Source organism: Meles meles, chromosome 10 (assembly GCF_922984935.1).
Source record: "Meles meles chromosome 10, mMelMel3.1 paternal haplotype, whole genome shotgun sequence".
NCBI classification, from domain to species: Eukaryota; Metazoa; Chordata; class Mammalia; order Carnivora; family Mustelidae; genus Meles; species Meles meles.
The window spans coordinates 69,172,390-69,196,448 of NC_060075.1; the positions used below are offsets into that span (position 1 = coordinate 69,172,390).

The 24,059-nt window shown below is 42.6% G+C and overlaps 1 protein-coding gene across 3 annotated transcripts in view; it reads left to right on the forward strand.

Annotated features, from left to right (window-relative positions):
- SLC25A13 (solute carrier family 25 member 13) overlaps window positions 1–24,059 on the forward strand; it is a 182,654-nt gene that overhangs the window by 55,327 nt on the left and 103,268 nt on the right. For 2 of the 3 annotated variants that reach the window (XM_046020856.1, XM_046020857.1), the window contains exon 4: window positions 15,521–15,636. The exons of the other annotated variant lie outside the window; for it this stretch is intronic. In XM_046020856.1, the coding sequence (XP_045876812.1) occupies window positions 15,521–15,636 (116 nt within the window). The remainder of the gene's footprint in view (window positions 1–15,520; window positions 15,637–24,059) is intronic. 3 annotated transcript variants of the gene reach the window in all.

Genomic DNA, 24,059 nt, shown 5'->3' on the forward strand with positions numbered 1-24,059 from the left:
TGGCTTTACCCTCAAAATATAGTAAAACTCCATCTGTCCAATTTCTTAGCACAGTGACAGGAGCAACAACTTCTCCTCAGGTTTCATGATACCAGTATAGACAGTACGGAAATGGGAGATGGCAGAAAGTTGATGAGGAGAGACAAAGACTTAGTATCTGGGGCAAGTCCAAAACACGAGAAAAGGTGCAAAGGCAAACTCTAGGGTTTCCTAAAGGGATAGGGGACAAATTAAAAGGAAGTTTCCAACCCAGTTTCCTAACTGCCATGGTCCTCTCTGGAGAATAGGCAGTTTGCGGCTCCCTGACCAGGGGAGGTGCTTAGTGAAAGACTCAGCAGGTGGATTTCTAACACTGAGCCCACGTAACCAGAAAATGTGGTGATGCCCTGGCTGCTAGTGAGGGTGAAGAGGGACAGCAGGGGACCAGAGGTCCCTACCGCTGTAGTTCTGCTTCATGTTTGTCTTCTTTTCAAGCTGATCTAAATGTAAATTTTCAAAACTAAAACTGTAGTAAATGAGCACACACACAGAAAAATACCGGGAGTCTCATTAACTCACCCCACAGTGATTCAGTGCAGCTGGTGATTGGTGCGTGGCCCCCGGTTGACCAGTTCTGTAGATTCATTGCTAGTGAGTCAGTGATCTCCCAGTAAACATGACCCTGCATTTTACATGATTTAGGTTCTTTTTTTATTCCATTTGTAGCACTGTGGCAGAAAGTTACAGTGCATCCAGAATGTGGCCATTTCTTTCCTCCTTTGCTGCTACTATGCTAGTTTGAGGCAAGACCATCTCTCACCCAGATCTCTGTCATAGCCTCTTAATAAGTCTCCCTGGTTCTGTTCTTGCTTCCCTTCCATCTGCTCAGCACGGCAGCCGGAGTGATCCTATTCATACTTAAGTTCGATCATGTCACTCTTGACTCACAACCTATTTTGCCTCCCCATTTCACCTAGAGTAAAAGCCCAAGTCCTGACTGCGGCCAGCAAGGCCTTACCGTGGCCACGTTCCTTCCCTTCCCCCCTGCTTCATCTGCTCCTGTTCTTCCTCCTAAGGACTGTGTTCGGCCCCTTCACTGATCGTGCTGCACCTTGAACACACCGTGCTCAGTCTTACCTCTGGGCCTGTGTATTTCCTCTTCCCTAAGAAGCTCCCTTCCTTTAGGTCTTTGCTCTGATGACATCCTCTTAGGTGTCTTTCCCTGCGCCTGCTATTTTAAGTCGTACCCCTAATACACCTTTTCCTTTTTACTCTGGTGTCCTTCGTAGTGGTTATCTTGCAACGTAAGGATTTTTTTTTTTTTTTAAAGATTTATTTATTTGACAGATAGAGGTTACAAGTAGGCAGAGAGGCAGGCAGAGAGAGAGGAGGAAGCAGCCTCCCAGCCAAGCAGAGAGCCCGATGCGGGGCTCGATCCCAGGACCCTGGGATCATGACCTGAGCCGAAGGCAGAGGCTTTAACCCGCTGAGCCACCCAGGCGCCCCGCAACATAAGGATTTTATTCATTGCTTCACTGTGTCCCCTGCCGCCTGCTCACACACACTTCCTGTAAGCTCCTTGAAGGTGGGGATATTTGTTTTGTCCACTGCCGAATCTGCGGCTCCTGGGACAGTAAGGTCAGCATGTAGGAGCCCTCCACCCATACCTGTGGAATGACTTTGAATGGATGGGGCATGTGAAGCGCCATCAGTGCCTGACATGTCATCAGATAGATGATGAGGGGGTGAGAGTCTCAGGCTCTCCTTTTGGTTCCATATTGAAATTCAGCATGTTAAAATCCTCCGTTGGCATTTTTCTCCCAGAGTCACTAACATTTTATGCAGTCTGCCTCTGTAATAGGTGCTGGAACTTTCAGCAAATCTTTTTTCTTCTCATGTCTTCACTTTTATCTTCCCTAAATAGGCTGCTGCCACAGTAGTCTGGGGTCATTCTAGTTTTTGTAAAATTACTCTGAGAGAGTCTTTGTATAGAGAAAACTACTCATAGGATTAGGTTTTTGATCCTTTTCAGACTCCTACCCTTCCCTTCAGCACCCTGAGAAGGCCTGGATGTTCACCGAGAGCCATTCGCCATCATCCCTCTGCCCCTTGTCCCTCTTGCCTGTGCAGCTCTGTCCTCTGCCCTTATCGTGTCTGCTTACGGTCTGGTGAGTTCAGGCCTTCTGCAGTAGAGTTAAATAAATGCAGTCATGTCTTATCTCTGAATGCATTTTAGTTCACAGTCTTCTTCTGGTTATTAATTTAAAATAAAATTTTAGAATTCACTAATGGTGTTGCATTTCCATGGGTGAAAACCCCTTGTTAAAGTGTCCGAGGATTGGCTGAATGTGTAATTCATATTGAAACCTTTTTCTGTGCTTTTTACAATGTCCTGATCAGTGCTTTCTTCCACAGGGTTTTCTTTTTTTAAGTCAGGAAGTAAAACAGTCACCAACTTACTGAAGGAAAAAGCATTAAAATGCTGATGTTGCTTTTCCACAATTAGCAATAATTATACCCAGAAAAAGCAAAAGAGTCTCAAAAGTCTCGTAGCTTAATTTGGTTTTGCAAAAATATAAAGTACTCCTAGCAGTTTCTAATTTTGATTATTCTTTACAATCGCTATTCTGTGTTGTAATTGCCTGCTTTTAGAAAAGCTTGGTATTGTGAGGAGACCTTTAGAAATAGGACTTGCTAATGAATACAGAGATAGTGTGGAATAGGATGGGGAAACACAGTGGGCAGAAATTTTTTCTTTTTTCTTTTTTGCTGTTTTTCAACATTTATATAGGTTCTTTCAGAGAATAAAATAAAATATAAACCTATGTAGGCCAGGCTTAAAAAGTTATAATAAACATTTTTGGTTCTTTTAATGAGAATCTACATTTGTGGGTGGTCTGTGTTAACAGATGAATTTATTGTATTTTGTTCATGGTTATTTATGTAGTAAAATACAATTAAATACAAAAAAATTTCTTTTCAAGATTCTTACCAGTCTTAGGCAAACAATTTATGCTCGTGTAGTAAAATTTTAATTAATCTTTATTGGATAAGGATGGAAATAGCAGTCTGCTTATTGTGAATTGGGGAAAAATCCAGAAACACTACTTAATCGAGCTGTTGTAATCAGGAATCACTTTTTATTTCAATTCTCTTAATGTTTAAGTTATTAGGCTTCTTTTTGCAATAATGGCGGTTTATGCAACCTAGTCTTAATTTTAAAATTTTATTTGAAATCGCAGAGTGTCTTAGATAATCATTCAGAACACGAATTCTCCTAGAGGCATTGGGGTATGACTGAATCTATACTGATCCCAGCATATCCTGAAAATGTTTTGCATAAAGATTCATCAGTGCTAGTGCTGTCAGTTTGTTTCTCACAATTTACCTCACTTCAGAGCAGAGTGCTAAAACCAAAAAACCAAAACACATTTAATACCGAGTATATATTTTTTTTTCTCCAACTGCATCCCAGCCCCTGGACTGAACATGACGATGGAAGTTTTTTCCAAACAGCTACGGGAATATTCGTGGTGTGGTGGGAGGTGGAAGCATGGCACCTGAGCTAAGTCATGGTGTTTTGTGTGGCCATTTCTTCCTTATCGTGGATTAGAAAACAGATCTGGGAAGGAGAAAAAAGACACAGTTCACCGTTGTATCTTGGGATCTCAATCCCATAACCAAGAACTCACTTGTTCTTGGCAGAGCTTTCTTCTTAGTGACTCTTAGGTTGACTGGACAGCTTTGCAGTTGACTCCTGAACCTTGATCCGTCCTCCCCTCCACCCTGGTCACTGTTGAGCCTCACCTGCCCCCTCTCCTTTCCAGGATTTGAAGCTGCCTTCTTCCTATACTGGGAAAGGTGAGAAAGTATATTGGATTTGGCACTGCCACCTGAGGACTCATTTCCATTTTGTACATGTCCTTTAAAATGAACATTGTAAATTCGGAGACCCTTTCCAGTGCAGATGATACAAGGCAAGTTGTAATTGCTTCTAGGCCAAGAGTTTAGACTTAATTTGGAATTACGATTATGTCTCAGAAAATCAGAAGTCCACTGTTTTGGAACTGTAAGCTGCTTGGGAAGGTTGGTGGGGAGGCAGTAAGTGTTGTAGAGCAAGCGCATTGTTCTTAGACGTGAGTACTGGTTTGCGGTGGCATGGGAGGGAGGGCTAATGGATTATTTGGGATGGTGGCTACTCTTAAGGCAGGCACTGACTCTAGAAAACTGTGAATAAAACCATATGTTGCCGTATCTAAACTACAGAACACATTATTAAATTTTTAATATTTAAAATATTTTAGATAATGCATGATGTCTCTGTACTTTTATTTATTACTGTGTGCCTTGAGTTTTAAGCACCTTATCCTCTAAGTTAATTTTGTTGCTGAACTCAAGTGCCTTCTCCACACCTTGTTATAAAGAGTAAAAGTCTTTGATGGTCTGAGATGCAGTTGATGGAATTGTTTTACAACTTCGAGTAAATCTGAAAAGTAAACTCTGAGTAAAAAACCCAATCCTTTTTTGTTTACATTGAATATGATCAGACGTGTTACCCCTGGAACTTGGTCTGAATTCTCTTATGTTATCAGAAATTTCTGCAAATTGAATTTGGAATCAACACGTGGGTACTTTTTTTCTTTTTCATGGTCTTAAATACAGAAAATCATAATCTATTTTAAGCTTCTTATAAATGATGGAGCACTTGTTTACATGGGTAAAATGACTCTATCTAAGTAGTGTATTGAAGTTCATGTTAATGTTTGCTATTTAATGGCACCTAATGATATTCAATGAAGGGTTATGCTAAACCGAAGAGAAAATGTGTTACCCAGGCAACTGCCGCAGGCAGAGTAGAGATGCAGGCATATGGCTCTATAGTACACATTATTTCAGCATCTTTAAGCATAAAGAACCACACATGTAATTGACTGTGAAAAATTACTGCTCAGTTACTGTATTGTATGGTCATAATAGAAGTAAATGAATACGTCATTGTTGTTGGAACAAGTCTGTTGGGAATCACTTGTAGACTCTACTATTTAAGAAGCAAAAATACAATCAGAAGAAAATAGCTGGTTTAATTAACATGTAAAATTGGGTTAATTTGAATTCAGCTGGCACAGCAGATATTAATGTTGGCTTTTTTGTGTATATGATATTCTGGCTTAAGCCTGTGTGCTTTTATTTCTTCTTGCCCACAGCATGAATAATTCTATTTTTAAAAATATGATAAAGGCTATTTCGGTCATTTAATTTTTGCTTTGCCAAGTGCTTATGTTATGATCATGTCGAAAAAGGTATTTGTGTGTATCCATAGTGTAAGACTTAAACTGAATGAAAGAAAAAGTTGAAATGCTTCTGAGTGATTGATAATAGTCCCTGAAGAGGAATCAGTAAAACTTGATTTCATAGGTTTTTAAAAAAAATTTAGTTTACTACTTATTTTTAATTTTGTTTTTAATAAAGTGACTAACTGGCAGTTGTCATTGGCAGATGCAAGAAAGTAGCACATTTGCTCTTGTCACTTTCTGTATGTCTGTGCTTAGGCGCTCATCTGTTTTCGAATATCCCTGTAATCATCATTACTTTGCTTCAAAGATTCAGAAAAACACATTGAGAAAGGCATTGTGTCCCAATTAAAAAATCATTCAACTCAATCGATTTTTGGTATTTTAAAATGCTATTTGAGCAAAGAACACCCATAGTTAATATGGGCCTGTGCTAAAAGTATGCATGAGAAAATTCTGTTCTTCACCTTGTCTCCTGGGCTTTAAGTACTCAAAATCTCTTGAGTGGAAGGTACTTTTTGTGCTCTTTAGTGCTAAACCAAGGGAAAATTAAACTGAAGACTGGAGTCAGGTAAGTAAAGGGTTTGGCAGCATGTGCTCTACTGGAAGCATTTAAATTACCTGGTTATCCAGTGGTAACCTAACAGCCAACCTGCTGCTTGATGCAGAGTGATAGCAAGTATACAGCAGTCACTTGAAAAAATGCTGGGTAACAAATTTGTGTGCCTGGTGACATTTTAGGTCCTAACTGTCTTATCGAAAGCTTACATATCTCCATTATCCTTCTTCATTTACCATTTTAGTAGAATTGAAACCTTCTCATCCAGCCTTAAAAGGACAAAGGAAGATCTTGGAAATCGATTTTTTTAGTTTACTTTGCTTACCTGAGTGACTTTTCTTTCCGTTACGGCTGAGAACTACTCTCTCCCCACCCCTCGCCTTTTTTTTTTTTTAAACCAGTGGTCTTTCTCCCTTTCAATTTTTCTCTTCCATTAAAGGTTCCCTTTAAACTTTCTAGGGTTTTTGTTATTTTTCTGTTTACAATCCCTATTAGTGTGGAAGAACAAAGAGGATATTTATCTAGAGCCTGTTGGAGATAAAGAATATGATTTGTCTCTAGCTTTAAACACCCTGTGGGAATTCTTTTCCTCAGTGCGGTATGACTCTTGTGGAGATTGGCCACGATTAGAACTTTTTTATGATTCAAAGTTTAAAAGGTTGGGGAGGTGACAGGACATGAAGACAGATTCTCCTGAGGTTCTTGGGCAGTGGGCAGTACTATTTAACAGGGGCAAGAAGGAATGGAGTATAGAATGTGTAGAGGTGAAAGACTTTTTGAGTGTGTGGTTCAGCAGACGATTAGCAGGAGAGAAGTAGAATGGGGGTGAGTCATACCTGTTAAATGTGCAGATCCCTCTGATAAGGCAGGCGTTGTTGGAGGTGTAAGAATGCCCTGTGTGAATCCCAGTAGTTGGCACAGTTCGCCCTGGGCCACTTGAGTGCTGTTTGAAGTGAGCTGTAAGCGGTGGACAGACAGGTAGATCTGGAAATACGGGCTTATCACTTACTGAGTCAAGTTCACAACTATGAGAGCCTGTGTATTTATCTACTGTTGGCAATATGGAGGCAGTGATATATGTAGAGGTGGTATTTATAGGCGAAACGCATTATAACAATACACTAAAATTGCTAATAAAATCTTTAATAGGTTTTTTAAAGCCAGGCAGTAGCCTGCTTGTTTGAACAATATTCAATCTGCCAGATTTCACTGGAGCCAGTGGATTTAAATAGACCCCTGGCAAATGCTGCAGTGAGATTTGAACCCAAGTGTGTGTGTAGAACTGAGGAGCCCAGCTGGCCTCAGAACAGATGTGCTCCCAGCACTGCCAGTGCTGGAACCATGGTGGGCACGGGAGGGCTCCCTGTGGCCGAACGTGAAAGAAAACAGGATTCTGGACTGAAAGGCATTGGAGAGAGCCTCCTTCATAGATCAGGAAAGGAGATCTGGTCCAACATGCCCAGCAAAATCATTCAGCCACTCAGGCAAAGGAAGAACTGGAACTCAGGCCGCTTTCCACCTTACTCCTGATGATTTTAGCATATGCAATTAGGTAATAATAATTCATTGTCTCTTTAAAGTGTGTTAAGAACAATTGGAATGAATTTGCCTGCTTGGGTTATACGGCTTACTTTGTTTTCTCACTGACCATCAACTGGCACCATTTACTTAGGAGCTCCTCCACCATCTGCCCAACTAGTAGTTTTCATATCCTGTGTGACCGCAGGGCCTCAGAGTCTGTACCTCTAGCTGCCGTAGCCCCTGGGGCCATAGGCCATTGAGTGTCCCTGATAGGCACCTGACTCCCCCCGCTTGAATAGCTGTGTGACTTCTCAGACAAGCCCTGGATTTGAACACTTCTCAGATCTCTCTGCTAATAAGCAAGCCCTTGGCCCAGCCTTGCTGCAGCCTCTTTGGACTGGGCTCACTTGCTCCCCCTGCAGTCTGTGCTCTGCAGCATCCCGAGTGTTCTTCCCATGCAATCCCAGCATTCCTGGGTCTAAAGTCCTTGGTAGAGGCTGTCCCCCGTGCGTCCTTGTGGTACGGCCCACTTCGCTTCATACAGCCCTGCACGCTCCTTCATCCCCGTCTCCCTCCTACTTCCCTTGTCCTCTAGTCTCCAGCCCTCTGGTGGCTCCCTGCCCCATGGGGCTTGCCACGGTTGGCCTGTCTTGGGGTGGTGCGGGCACTGAGGTTCTTCTGCCCCGAAAATTCTTGCTCCACATCTTCCCAGTGCTTCCTCCTTCTCACCATTCAGCTCTTCATGCTACCTCCCAAGATGTGTTTCCTGACCACATAGGCAGAGCAGCCCATCTCCCATCCCCATCATTCTCAAGCTTGGCTGCACAGTAGAATCACTTGGGAAGTGGGAAGAAACAAAAGGCTGCCCAGGTCCCTCCAAAGACTAGTGAATAGGCCGTCTGGGGCTGAGAAGCAACTGCTTTAAGACATTGCTCTATCTTCTGCTCTACACGGAAGTTATCTGATTATGAATCATCTTATTTTTATGTAGGTATGTTTGTGCTCATTGCCTCTTTTCTCCACTAGAATGGAATTCCTTGAGGATACAGTTCTGTCCATCTTACTCATGTTCATAGTATCCTTAGTGCCTGGGGCATTGCCTGGTACACCAGAGATGCAGGGAACATATTTGCTTGGTGGCCTGAATCACATATATTTGCAAGGCATTTGGGAGGGAGATAAAAGAGCTGGAAAACCCCAAAAGCTGTTGAGGATGTTAAAATCGTGGAGGCCAAAGCTCTTTTGATAAACTTTGGATCTCAGGAAGGCCCAGTTCTGTGTTTCTGGTCCCCCCCTTCCGCCCCCGACATTCACAGATACTTGAACCTGGGTGGTCTGGTGGTTGGAACTGAGTTTTTGGAGTTCATTTTGACTTTTATCTCTGCCATTAATCCTGGACAATTGTTTGGCTTCTGTTGTAACACACGGAAGAGGGTTATAAGAAGAAGTTATTTTTGCGAAGCACTCTTGTGGTTAGGAGCCTTAAGTAAAAGTGGTAATTGGATTTTGATATGGTGCATTGTCTACAACCAAACTTCCTGAAGGCTGAGCAGATCAGATCCTTATGTGCAGTTGCTTAAACTTTCCTAGCCACAGAGTTGGCCTGGAGGTGGGAGCTAGGCAGAGGATGAAAGGGACCACATGGGGTATAAGCCACTGCTGAGCAGGAATAAGCAACAGCCGGGAGGAAGAGAAGCTGGAGGTTGTCCTCCTTGGATAGCCAGTTAGCCAGTTAACGTGACTTTCTGTCATTTGTTTCTTTTTTCAGTCCCCCCTCCCCCACCATCTCCATCCCTCATTCAGCCCTCCTGCCACATCCTAAGCTTAGATCCTTGATGTTTTATTTCATGTAAATTTTAATTCTTTCTCTCATTACAAAAGTAATTCAGGACATGTATTATTGAAAAGACTCAAAAATATGGGCAAGCAAAAGGAGAAAACTTTGTTTCTAAGATTTTAACTACCTGCAGAGAACCATTGTCAACACGTTGGCATACATCCTTTGCACTTTTATGTATATGTAAAGTATTATTTTTGTCCATTTTTAACAAAATGGAGTCTTTTTGTATCCATTTATATAACTGAGTTTTAACTTAATAATGTGAATCTGTTTGTAATGATGATAGTGGTTGGAGAGTATTCTATATATGGATGTTTATTTAATTAGTATTTTTGCATATTGAGGTTGTTTTCGCTTTTTGCACTATGGACCATGCTGCTTGAACATCCTTACCGATAAAAGTTTGTGCACATTCATTCCTTATTTTGTAGGACACAGCCTGGAAGTGGGATTGTGGTGTCAAAGAGTGTGGGCACGTCTCACACTCTTGCTGTGTTGTCAGATTGCCCTCTTTGGAGAGCATAGCACCCTAGACTCCCCTCGCCTTGTCCTAAGCCACCCTTCCTTTCCTCCAGGCCTTCATGGCTCTCTCCTGGATTTAGCCAACACATCCCCCGACGCCTGGCTCTTTTCCTTCCAGCTCAGTTAACACTCCTCTGCCAGACTAAATGGTTTAAAGCAGAATTCATCGTGTCACGAAGAATTTCAGACCTTGGGTACCATCAGGATGTGAGCCCCTTTGCCCCTGCCCTTACTCCAGCATTCTCGCACCACTGGTGGCTCTTCACCTGCAGCCTTCCTGCCTTGGTTCCTGACCCACCGTCTGCCACCCTGTCCCAGGCCATCAGTTCTGGGGGTTGGGGGGCAGGGGTTGCACTTTCCACCTGTGTTTTCCCTGCACGCAGAGTAGGCATTGAAGGCCCACTGCCATTGGCGGCCTCTCCTTCCCCCACCTCCCATCTCTGCTTGGACACATGTTCCTTCTGCAAGACTGATGGTACACGTCCACTTGGTTGCATCATCCCTCTGACATCATGTGATGGTACTGACAGTCCCCATCTCTTTTCCCTCAATATAATAATAATCTTTCCTTCCTCTCCACTTCTGTTACTCACCACTTTTTCCCATAATATAGTTTTCAGTCTGCAGTCTCTAAGCATCTCTAGGCTAAGAGCTATGCCTTGCAGATATGGGAGGAGGAGACCTAAGGGGATGCCAGTAATCTTACGCAGTCCTGAGCCCAGTGTGCACATACAGTCCACTTGGAATCCCTTTTCTGCTTGCCTTAGTATTTGATTGTAGGATGTGGTGTTTAGGCTGCTTTACGTGGCTCTCATGGGGTTGTAACATTGCTGCTGTTCCAGGTGGCTTTAGAACGAGGAGAATAATGACTAGTGGTTTGAAACACAAAAATGACCTCCTTAAAAAAAACCTGTGGTGACATTGGAACCAAGAACAGTAGTTAGACCGGGGCGCCTGGGTGGCTCCGTGGGTTAAAGCCTCTGCCTTCAGCTCAGGTCATGATCCCAGGGTCCTGGGATGGAGCCCCGCATCGGGTTCTCTGCTCAGCAGGGAGCCTGCTTCCGTTCCTCTCTCTCTGGCTGCCTCTCTGCCTACCTGTGCTCTCTGTCAAATAAATAAATAAAATCTTTAAAAAAAAAGAACAGTAGTTAGAAACCTGCTTTTCCCTCATCCGAGTGGTTGAAGGCCTTTGAAAATGGACTGCTGGGTTAGCTTCTCTTCACTGACCCGTGTCCTGCTCTTAGTTGCTGTGGGTGGGCATACTCGAACATTTCCACAGGTAGCGATCACGGAGTCCGACAGGAGTTGTGGGATTTATTTTAGAGGGCATCGGACATTGTCAGAGAAGTTTTGGGTGGAAACGGAACCAAGTGAGCTCACCAGCCAGGTCTGAACTTGATTAAGCTTGTATTCTTTGTTGTAATTTACTCTAATACCCATTAAATCTATAAAGCAAAACTGAAGTACTGTTTATGTGAAAATATATATATACGTCTGTGTGTGTGTGTGTGTGTGTATGTGTAGATAGCGTGCTGTAAATGAATATAGTACTGTGTAATTATTCTGTTAGCCCTCTAGTCAGATTACCTTGAAAATCCTAAATGATCTTGCTGAATAGTAAGACATTATGATTTCATGGTTCATCTGTCTACCTCCTACATAGATGTATAATACTTGTATCTAACAGGATTACCAAATTACATACCTTTTTGGTATCTGTAACGTGCCTAAAATTCCAGTGTATTCATTGGCCAAGTGACCAGAAACCACATTGACATTGCCAGATGAGGATTTGTTCATGCATATAGATAGGTTTCTCATACGATTTTGAGAGATGTAAGATACTCTTTTTATTGTATTTAAGTCTTTATTCCAATCATTAAATTATTTAAAAATGCCTCTTTTCTGAGTAATACACTGTGCAATTCACTTTTGATTAACCACACATCTGTGCGGGGATAATTGAGCAAATAGGATTATTTTGTGCCTTGACAAATTGCCAGCAAGCAGTTTGGTGAGCAGTGTGGCTGTATGGTTGTTGGTACCTGCTCAGAGGAGTCCTGGGAATAGGAGTGGTGGCGAGAAGAGAAGAGAGTCAGAGACGCCTTCCCTCTCTGCTGTTTCAGTAGTGTGGAGAATGGAGTGTGAGCCTTGATTGAGTAGCCTCTGGGCAGTCTCATTCACAGCTTTAAGGAGGCTTTGTTTCAAAACTCCCAGGTCTGTTTCCTGTCTTAGCCTTTGTATGAGTTTGCTAGGGCTGCTATAACAAAGTTCCCCCAACCTGGAAGACTTTAAAAATAAGTAAATAAATTTATTGTCTCACAGTTGTGAAGGGTGGGATCAAGGGTGTCAGTGAGGTTGCTTTCTTCTGAGGGCTGGGAGGGAAGATCTGTTCCATGCCTGTCCCCAAGCTTCTGGTGGTTTGCTGGAAATCTCTGGCATTCCTTTGTTTATAGAAGCATCTGATCTCTGCCTTTATCTTCACAGATATTCTTCCTGTGTGCATGTCTGTGTCCAAACTCACACTTTTTAGGACTCTAGTCATATTGGATTAGGTGTGCACCCTATTCGGGTCGGAGCTCATCTTCACTAATTAAATTTATAACAACCCTACTTCCAAGCAGTGGTCCTATTCTGAAGTACTGGGGTGTAAGACTTCAGCATGAATTTTTTGGGGAGGATGCAGTTCAACTCCTGTCAGCCCTTCTCCCGAGTTCCACACTGGTGCTTTTGGTGTCCTGCTGGACACCATATCCAGTGTCCCACCAGTACGTCAAATGGAATAGTCAGAATTGGTCTTACTGTCACATAGGACCGTTCTCTCTTCTTTTTCTCTCTCACTCTATCTTTGTTGGTCATATCTTCCTGCTTAGTTAGCCAGGTTGGATGTTTTGGTTGTAGTGAGGCCCTTTTCCTGACCCTCAGTCTCTGACATCCATCTCTACCAAGTTCTGTCATTCCTGCCTCAACTGCATTTCTCTAGCCTTTCCTCTCTTTTCAATCCTGGTGTGATAGCTCTGGCTTAGACCCCTGCTGTCTCTAGCTCTCACACTACCTCGCATCTCATCTTGCCTGTGTTAAATTCATATTCCACCCCAATTCCTTTTCCTTTTTTTTTTAAAGATTTTATTTATTTATTTGACAGAGAGAGAGAGCACAAGCAGGCAGAGGCTGAGAGAGAAGCAGGCTCCCTGCCAAGCAAGGAGCCTGTTGTGGGACTCAATCCCAGGACTGTGGGATCATGACCTGAGCTGAAGGCAGTGACTTAACTGACTGAGCCACCCAGGTGTCCTGCCAATTCCTTTTCTAAGACAAAGATCTGAACCTGATATTTATTAGTGCCCCCCACCCCAACTTTCAGTGACCTCACTGCTTGCAAAGAAAACAGGATTTAGTAACTTGGGCCTTAAAGGTGTTCCACAGGTGGCATTATTATAGCTCAAGTCACTCTTCACCTTTCACAAACTGTTAGATATGGGGTTGGCAACACCTGCGTCCTTCCCTAAGCACAGCACACCCCATATGTTGTCACCTCTGTGTTTTCCTCTGTTCTTTCCTCAGTGTGGAACGTCTTCTCTATGCCCTTCACTCTTCTCGCCACCTTCCCATCCCAGCTGGAATTTGCTCTCAGTCAGATGGAAACTAGGACACCTGGTTTTTTGGCCAGAATGCCAGAACCAGTTGCTTCCCTTTCACATAAGTCATTGACTTCTAGTTTTCTCAAAAGTAAAATGAGGGGGTGCCTGGGTGGCTCAGTCGTTTAAGTGTCTGCCTTCAGCCCAGGTCATGATCCTGCGGTCCTGGGGCAGGGAGTCTATTTCTCCCTCTCCCTCTGCTGCTCCCCCTACTTGTGCGTGCATGCTCTCTCTCTGTCAGATAAATAAAACCTTAAAAAAAAAAAAGTAATATGAAGATGATCTCTAAGATCTTCTCAATTTCAGAATTTCTTTTTTTTTTTTTTTTAAAGATTTTACGTATTTATTTGAGAGAATGAGAGAGCATGAGAAGAGGGAGGGTCAGGGAGAGAAGCAGACTCCCTGCCAAGCAGGGATCCCGATGCAGGACTGGATCCTGGAACTCCAGGATCATGACCTGAGCCGAAGGCAGTCACTTAACCAATTGAGCCACCCAGGCGCCCCTAAAATTTCTTCTTTGAATGCCACATCTCCATGAAGCATTCCCTAGGTTTGTAGGCAGAATAAATCACTCCTGTTTTGTCCCTGTACACTTTGTCTTCTTTAACTTATGACCCTCAACTCGTGCATTCTGGTGGGAATATATGCACGTGACTACCTTGTGCTCCCCCAACAGGCTGTAAGCTCGTCAAGGACCCCTGAGAACGTTTGACTCCGCTTTGCTTCTTCTCCCATCCCTGTCTACCCCAGTCTTGCTTGCTCATAGACTCTCAGTGAGAACACTGAGTGGTAGAGATGTTCTTGGACAGGCATATTTATGTAACACATGCTGTTCCTGGTCCCGAATATTCCCTTGCATTTGGAAGGATGTGTTTTGGATGGTGAATGACAGCAGTAGTCTATTGAACACACGATGGAATTTTCCTTTCTTTGTGACATTATTATGATCAGGTGACTTTCTGGAAAACACTTAACTTTGTAACACTTAACTTTGTATAAAAATGTGTTCTCTCTATGAGATGCTTAGAAGTAATTAAGTGTTTTGAGAAACATAGGAAAACACTCCTGTTTTCTTCCTCCCTCTCTATCCTCCAGAGACTTGGACTATTTCAGTGTATTATTGAAATATTTGGACATTTAAAATACAGAATGGTGTCACAGAACATTTCTGGGAAAGCTTTTGTGGATGTGTTTCCTCCTTGGAAGTCAAAGAATCTGTGGCCTGCTGTATTGTTCCTAACAGTCAGATTTGATCATGTCATGACCTTGCTCAGAAGCTGTCAATCACTCCTTGCTTCCTAGAGAAGAAAAAGGAGGCCCTTTTTTTGTTTTCATGCCCATCTCTGGTCTTCTACTTCTAATCGCATTTCACAGTGTTTTTCTTTTATGTGCTTTGCTGCCCAGACAAAATCAGTTCCTCACCATTTCCCTTGTCCACGCCCTAGCTTTCTCGCACCTGCCTTTGTGCTAGGGTTCCCTGACCAGAGTGCCTGCCCTTCTGTGCCCATTACTACATACCTGAACTTCACGTGTTTTTCAAGACCCAGCTCGTGTTCATTTCTGCTGCAAAGCCTTTGATTCCCTACCAGAATTCTGTTTTCATCGTGTTGGTCCCTATCTTAACATTGTATACTGTCTCTAGTTCTAGACTGGTGTCATCTGCCTTATCAGAGCAAAACGTCCTTGGCGTCACATTTCATGTCTGTATTCTACTGCCCCTACCAGTGCTGTACGGCCAGCTGAATCCACATGTGGTCGGTGGATATCAGCAATGAATGGGTCTCTGTGAGCCATTTATACATGGTGTATAAAGGTGTTAATGAATGACAAAGCTGCTCTATTTTGCTGCTACACAATCACATCCTAATCTAAAATATCTCCTCTTTAATTCTAGAATCCAGCAATATGCCTGAAACAAAAATGCCATTTTGGCTAAAACAGTTACATTTGAAATTGTAATTCAAACCTGTCATGTTCTTTCTTTAGATCCTCCACATTGCTGTTTCAGTCCACTGTATGTGAAAGGAAATGCTGAGTGTTAATCAATGGTTTTAGGTTTGAATGTAGTTTTTTGGCAGTGATGTTTAATTTTTTTTCCTTAGTGTCTATTTGTGTATGCTTTTATTTGCCACAAGCTACTGATTTTATGCTCTGTGCTTGTTTTATGTTGCAGATTAATATCCTTTCAGGAGTTCGTAGCATTTGAATCTGTCCTTTGTGCCCCGGATGCTTTGTTCATGGTGGCCTTTCAGCTGTTTGACAAAGCTGGCAAAGGAGAAGTGACTTTTGGTAAGGGCGTGAGTGTGTGTGCACCTAAGTGAGTACAGACTTGTGTCAGCTGTTTGTTTGCTTTCGTCCCCAGGAATGAACTGTAGGGAGAAGCTTTGCAGAAGTTAAGCATATCCCTTTTAACAAAGATTGTTCTGTGTTTTGCGCTCCAGGTATCTTTCTGTTTGGAAAAAACCAGATCTTTGGCTTAGTTTTGAAACTGTGGTTTAGTAAGTGAGGGAGGTTGTGCATGACTTTTTCAGAGCCGTAGACCATGGGAGCTAGGCGGGACTTCTGTTCATTCCCTTCAGAGTCAGTGGTGCTTCCCACGGATAGGAGGAAGACGTCATCCACTGCCCAAGAACAGAAGGTACATGCGCCCCGACACTTACAGTCCTTACCTGGTTCCCACGGAGTAGCTTGAGTACCAGGACTCTGCCCAGGATAGGAGCTCAGGGCAGCACCAGAAGAACCTCAGTCTTCCAAGCCCTACGTGCTTGGGCTGGGCTGTCGTGCCTGCCCTGCTGCTGCCTTTATTGTGAAAAGCCAGAACCCGTCTCACAGGGAGTAGCTGCAAAGCTGCAGAAAACCCAGAAGTCCTTTAAGTATTAGGAGAAAGGAAGCAGCGGGCCAGGAATAGGTTCTTTATTAAAAATAAACTGCTTCCTGACGTTTGAAAAAAGTGTACAAATAAACTTTTTTATACTGAAGGTATAGATTGGCTGGAAAGTACCACAGTTTCCTTGGACTGTGTGGTATCCTGCGGATGCTCTTTGTGCACATGAACCTGCTGTAGACAGCACTGCCCGTGAAAAACGGTGGAGACCTTTTGGGCTTACACATTGTTGATTCAGGGGAGGTGGCTAAGGTGCCCATTTCAAATGTCTTTATTCATAGTTTCCAATTCATTTAGACTTCCTGGGCTTTTCTTACTTGACGGATGGTGAGAAATGTACAGATGGGAGGAAAATACAGACGGTATCAGCGTACCATCTATTCTGGAATAGTTTGGAAATTGGAGAAACTTAGCTCCTCCTAGCTCTTGGCTTTGTTGTGCTTGAGCAAGTTAATCATCCTCTCAGGTCTTCATTTTCCTTCTCAGAAATGAAGACAATAGCTGCCTAAAGTACAGGTTAGGCAGCATAATAGACTTATTCTTGAAGCCTTCCCCCTCTGCAGCCATTCATCCACATTCATTGGACATGGCCGTTATTTAAGGCTTGATCACCTGAGGCAAAACATGGACATGTGCCTGGTTTTGTTTTGTCTAGTCTAGAAGCTCAGATGCTTTCCATGAATACTTATTGCGGATTATTTCATATTTAAACATCCCTAGAATAATTTCAGTTTTTTTCTTTTCCCATCAATCCAGTTCGTCTTAGTATCACTGTAACCACAGCTTTTCAGTGGAACACCAATAAAAACATGTCCCGATTGAAACTGTCCAGTAACAGACGAGCGGCTTGCTCATGTTGGCCTTAATTGACCCAGTGGAAGTCAGTTTGAAGAATACGTTAGGACAGCGTTTCCTGGGGGTTTACAGAGGACTGGGGCCCCGCACATCTGAATGAGTTGGGCATTGTCGTGCCCTCACGCCCTCCTCCTCCCTGGAGCACATGTGGAGGCGGGAGTGCGGGGGCACCGGAGTGGAGACGGGCGCTGAGAAATGGCCTGCACGTGTTCTCCTTATGTCTGAGCGTGAAGCGGTGACGGGTATGGGTGGCACCAGCCGTAGGACTGGCCTAGTGGAGAAAAGAATCAGGAGACTGTCCCCCTGTGGGGAGGGAGGGCCTGTTGGTGTAAGCAGAAGGAAGGAGCAGGTGAAGAGGCAGGGGTGCGGGGCAGAGGGGGGGTCATCTGTGAGGTGCAGCCCGTGCAGTAGCAGGAGTGTTCTCTGCTTCCTACCAGCGCTCTGCTGATGGGCAGATCGTTTCAGCCTTCTGAGCTTTATTTTCCTCATCTGCAAAATCAGAGTAGTAATAATCCGAGTTACAGAGCCATGTGAGGATTACAGGGTACACTGCAGATAGAGGTGCTGTCTGGAAAACAGAGGCCTCTATAAAAATATTACTGAACAGAGGCCTCTATAAAAATATTACTGAAAGAAAAAACTTGAGAGAGCAAAGGAGGATTTCTTTCTTTCTTTCTTTTCCTCCTCCTACTCTTTTTTTTCTTTTCCTTTTTGTTTTTCATGTGTGTGTTTTGGGAAGCTCTGCACTTCCAACTTGCTGTTTAACCATGGGCCAGGTAGCCAGTCATTTGCTTACCATCTGTTCTGTGTTAACACCATCCCATCTCTGAAGGCATAGGACATTGAAATGAGAAATCATGATTTCTAAGGAGCTAAAATTCTAATGACAGCATCAGTTGCTTGTAACTTGTAGAAGAAATGCACACCTCCTCTCCCAGTGTCCTGCCCTCCACAGGCCGTTCGTTCCAGAACCTGCCTGTCTGTCGACAGAACAAACAGCATATGTCCTGTATGCATTTATGATAAGCTGATGGGGTCCTCACCTGGGGGTGGGGGAGTCACACATTGTAGCCTGGGCTTTTCTGAGCTATTCATCCCTATTTGGGATTAAGCTGAAATGGATAGACACTACAAACAAGAACCTAAATGACCACCAAATTACAAATTAACAGCTGACTTTTAACGTTTTTCATAAGGTAGAGTCCTCCTAGAGAGGTGGGTGCTGTGTTTAGGATGCTTTTACCCAGTAAACAAAATCATGGGGGAGATAGGGCAGCCTAAGGAGTGTTTCAATAGCAGGTATCTTTAGAAGAAGCTAGTAACAAGTATGTTTTACAGGAAACTTTTAATGGGGTTGGAGAAACTTTTTTAAAAAATAGAGTTTGGCAGAAAAGGGGACTGATCAGGTCTCATAAGCCCACAGAATTCAGAGCATCCCGATCTGTGTCCCGATCCTGTCCCTGTTGGACATGTACACAGTGACACTCCTACCTCTGCTTACATCCTTAGCTCCTTGTAAACCCTTCACCCAAGAATGACCCTTTCGTGTTTCAGGTTGCCTGAGTGTGCATCTTTGGGAAGGATAAGCCTGAAGAGATCAGAGAAAAAGTCCTCCTTTCTTACCTCCCAGATTGTCTCCATTAGCTGTGGTCATGAGGAGAGCATTGTTTCATGGGACACAGAGATTGATCCGGGGTCTTCCCATGGGCTGCAGGTGAGGGAGGAGAGTGGTCTCACTTCCCCATACCTCCTGGCCTTGCATCCTGTCCAGAGGAGAGCTTTTACCTTCTTGATCTGTACTCGTCCTGGATTTCACATGAGGGCTTCTTTGGAGCAAGGCTGGACGAAGCTCCTTAAGCAGCTGTGTTTGCAACAAGCCGCCGTACTCCTGCTCCCGCTAGTGCTGATTCTGGTACACACCGAACAAAAATCAGGTGGCGCGAGGGGCGGATATTCCAGTTTTACCTTTCAGTGAAGGCTTGCCCTGTTTCCTCTGAGGCCTTGTTTATGTTTGTCATGTTTTCATGTCTAGATACTCCTGTGTTGGCTGCAATGAAAAGATCTTGATTAGGCCAGTTTTACTCCTTTGATATCGAGTTTGTTATGTTCACTTGTTTCCTCTGAGGAAAAACTGTATCTTTAGTATTTTGTTCTCACCATGTTTTCTTGTTTTGATACTATATTTATAAGTACATTTTGAGATGTCAAGAGATGTGTACCAGGGTGTCCGAATAAGAAGAAAATTCTAGTTAACAATTTGCAAAAGCACTTTGTTCTGTTTTCATTTGTGTTTTTAGCCTATTTTACATATGATAGTGAGTTTTTGCTTTTAATTTTTTAAAGTGTGCTTCTCACATAAACATAGTATACATACAATAGAATGCACATATCCTAAGTTCTCACAGAAACATAGCAGGCCTACAGTAGAATGCACACATCCTAAGTGTACGTCTTGATGAACTTTTGCACAGTGTTTGTGCTTGTTTTATCCCCATCCAGATCAGAAGGAGAATAGTGTTGATGTTCCATGGGCCCCTTTCCAGTTATCGTCCCCCAGGCCCAGTGCTAACAGCTGACTGTCACCATCGACTGGGTTTGCTTGTTTTTAAACTTGATAAAAATGAAGAGATACAGGGGCACCTGGGTGGCTCAGTGGGTTAAAGCCTCTGCCTTTGGCTCAGGTCATGATCCCAGGGTCCTGGGATTGAGCCCCACATCGGGCTCTCTGTTCAGCAGGGAGCCTGCTTCCTCCTCTCTCTCTGTCTGCCTCTCTGCCTACTTGTGATCTCTCTCTGTCAAATAAGTAAATAAATAAAGTATTTAAAAAAAAAAATGAAGAGATACAGAACATTCCATCTCACTCTAACTTTTGCTCAAATTTCATTTGTGAGATTCAGCTATGTCTTTGTTGTATCTGTTTTTCCCCTTGTTTTTCTTTGTTGTATACTATGCCTTTGTATGACTTTATCCTGATTTGTGTATTCATCTTACCACTGGTAGACATTTTCACATGTCCACCTTCAGTAGCTGCAAATAATGTGCTTTGGATGCTGTTTCATCTGTCTTTTGGGTTGTGGGTATGGGGCCATTTCTAGGAGTAGAACTGTTGGGTCTTAGAAAAGGTGTCTTTAGCTTCAATAGACACTGCCAAACAGTTTTCCAGAGTACTTGTACCAGTGCATTCACACTGTCAGTGTGTGAGAGTTCTCGTTATCCTATGCCTTTGCTAACACTTGGTATTACCAGTCACTTTTATTTCGGTGATAGCTCATTATGTGGCTTTAATTTGCATTTCCCTGGCTACTAATGGCTTGTGCAACCTTAAAAAAATATTTGCTGTCCACTGCATATCTTCTTTAGTGGTGTGCCATTTTTCTACATACCAGCTGTTTATGGGTTGTGTATCTCAGATAACTTCATTCCGTGACTTAATATTTCCACTCACTTAATAGGGCCCTAAGGAATACAAGTTCTGAAACTTAGGTAGTACAAATTATCAACATTTTCTTGTACAGATAGTGCTTTCTGTGTTCTATTTGAGAAATCTTTGCTTATATTGGGATCCCAAAGATAAATCTCCTATGTTATCTTCTAGAAGTTTTTTGTTTGCCTTTCAAATTTAGATTTTTAGTCTTTCTAGAATCTGCTTGTGTTTTTTGTTTGTTTACTTTTGCATGTTGTGGGGGTCAAGATTCTTCCCCAAACCTCAGGGATACCTAGTTTCCCAGCACAGTTTATTGAAACAATTGCTCTTTTATTGCCCTGCGGTGATACAGTGATCATAATCACCTGTGGGTCTCTTTCTGAACTCTGTCCTGTAATTGTCTGTCTGCACCATCACTATACTCTCTTAATTACTAAAGCTTTGTAATAAGTCTTGATTTCATATGAATCCTCCCAGTTTATTTTTTAAGATTATTTTGGCTGTTCCTGGCCTTTTGAATTATCAGAACAATTTTAGGAAAAGTTGTCTTTACAAAAATCCTGAGATTTTGAATGCTATTGCATTGAATATTTTAGTGTGTTTTTACGTATATCTGTATGTGTGTAAATTTTTGACTGCCTTAAGGGTTTTTTGGAGTAGTTAAATAAAAGCTTATTTATTCTTTTTTATTTATTTATTTATTTGACAGAGAGAGAGATCACAAGCAGACAGAGAGGCAGAGCAGAGAGAGAGGGGAAGCAGGCCCCCTGCTGAGCAGGGATCCAGGATCCCGGGATCATGACCTGAGCCGAAGGCAGAGGCTTAACCCACTGAGCCACCCAGGCGCCCCAAAAGTTTATTTGTTCTTTTTTTTAAAAAGATTTTATTTATTTGTTTGAGAGAGAGAGAAAATCAGCAGGGGAAGGGGCAGGGGGAGAGGTACTAGCGGACTGCCCACCGAGCGGGATCATCATGAGCTCATAGTCATGACCTCATGGTCAGTCATAACTTGAGCTAATGTCAGATGCTTAATCGACTGAGCCATCCAGGCACCCCTAAATAAAAGCTTATTTAGTAATAAATGTTAGTCTGCCTGTTCCACCACTATTTGGAAAGCGTAAGTTGATGGAAACTACGAATTTTGAAAGAGCGAAGAGAGGATACATATCTATGTGATTGTCATCTGAAGATGCTAGTGTATGCCTGCCATTTTGTAGATAGGTCTCTTGCCAGCAGGAATTAGTGCTAAACCTCTCAGAAGGAAGATAGCAGGAACAAGAGCCACATTTTATATGTAAGCTGAAGAGTAAGCATGGTTTTTAAAAATATTCATGAATCTTTGAAAAGATTTATATTATGTTGACACATTGACTATAATAAATGGAAAGAAACTTCAGAATTCTGTGAACTTGAACATCATTGATACTTAACTATCATATTAACATTGTGGGCAAGAAGATGCACAGAAGAGTCAATCATGGTGGAAAGCAAGGAAGAAAGGAAAAAGGAAATATTTGTTGATGGTCTGGTTATTTAACCAAAGGAAAGAAAGAATGAATAAAGTGATATTATAATAATTACATATTTCTACACCATTATGTGAGGAGTTGTTTATAAGAATTTGAATTTATGATATTTAAGGCCTAAGGTCTTATCTCTTTAAAATTACATTTTTTGAGTATCAACATGATTTTCCTTTTTTTTTTTTTAAAGCATTACTTTTATGCTAGATCAAGAGCAGCACATTTTTTCTATGAAGGACCAGATAGTAAATATTTTGAGCTTCATGGGCCTCAGGGTCTCTGATAACCAGTCAACTCTGCTGTTCCTGTGGACAGTATGTAAACGAATGGGTTTGGTGGTCTTCCAGTAAACGTTTACTTACAGAAAGAGTTGGTGGGTCAGTGGAACATAGTTTTCCAACCTGTTCACCAGACTAGTAATAGGAACATATACAAGTTGTAATTTTAATGCTAGGGATTAAGGGATTAATAGAATGGGTGAGTTCTGGTGATATTGGGGTGATTACAATGAGCTATGAAACAAAGAGGGTACTCCTCTGTACACAGTATGGTTTGGTTGGCTTTATTGAGAAAGTGACTTTCGAGCACAGACTTGAAAGAGGTAGGGGAATTGATCATGTAGACAAATGGAAGAAGGAGAGAGATTGTCCTAGACAAAAGGAACGGCTGTTGTCTAGGTTTAAAGGCTGGAGTGTACTTGGCACATTCGAGGACCACAAGGAGAACCTGTGTGAACTAAAAGAGTCAAGGAGAGCCTAGTAGGAAAGAAGCTCAGAGAAGTAACAAAGCTGATAAAGTAAGACCCTTTTAAAGATCAGGTTAGGTGTTGGACGTTGATGGTAAGTGAACCGAGAAACTGTTGCAGGATTTTTTTTTTTTTTTTTTAAGCAGAATTACATAATCTGATTTATGTTTAAACTGGATCACTCTGGCTGCTGTGTTGAGAGTAGATCATGGAAGGAACAGAGTAGAAAGAGAGGGACCAGTTAGAAAGCTATTGCAGTAATCCACGTGAATGATCACTGTGGCTCGAACCTGAGTGAGTTTAGGGGTATTTTGAGGAGAAAATCAGCAGGGTTCTCTGATGGATTGGATGTGGGCTGTGGAAGAGAGAGGAGGTAAGAGTGATTTCAAAGACTTTGTTTGGCCAGTTAGAAAGTGGAATTACCAACCAAGATGGGAAGGGCTGCAGGCTTGGGGTGGGAGGAAAACAGGAGGTCACTTTTGGATGTGTTAGTTTCATGCCTATTGGATATGTAAATGAGGTCAAGTACGAGTGTGGAATTTGGGAGATAGAAATTTGGTAGTTATCAGCAAATAGTGCTTGAAGCCATTTAATTGGTAGGGGCAAAAGAATTAGTGAAGATAGGGATATCTCTTGGATCTGACTATATTCTAAGACTAAAGATTATAAAATCTCCAGGAGCTTACATTTTAGGTAGAAAGTAAACAAAAATTATATGATGTCAGGATAGACTATAATGTAAGCTAAGTGCTAGGAGGGATAGAGGCCCTACGAGCAGCGCTAGAGGAGTGTCTGCCGACACCCAGGAGCTGTATGGCCTGTGAATGGCAGGAACTTGGAGCTATGGGGGTCTGGAGGTGAAGGTCACTTGGGAGGTGCTATAACAGTCTCATGGAGGCCTGCGTTGGCCTTGTAATCTCTCTGGACCTACCAGCGAATGAATCATATATGACTTCACTGTGGGGCATAGGGGGTCAAAGGGCAGGAAGAAGGACCGGATAGTAGGTACTGAGCTTGTTCTGCTCCAAAGACATACGGTTTTACATAATCTCTTGGGAGAAGGCAAGTACCTGACATTTTTATCTTTAAGTTTATTGATCACTTATTACCTTATTTGCTTCTGGGCTAAGTGCTTTCTACGTAATTTATTACTTAATCCTCCCAACTTGGGAGGTCTGTCCTATATAATTCCCATTTTTCTGAAGGGAAATGGCCTTGGGAAGGTTAAGTAACTTGCCCACAGTTGTGGTTGCTGTGGTACAGTCCGGGTAGCAGCCTGAT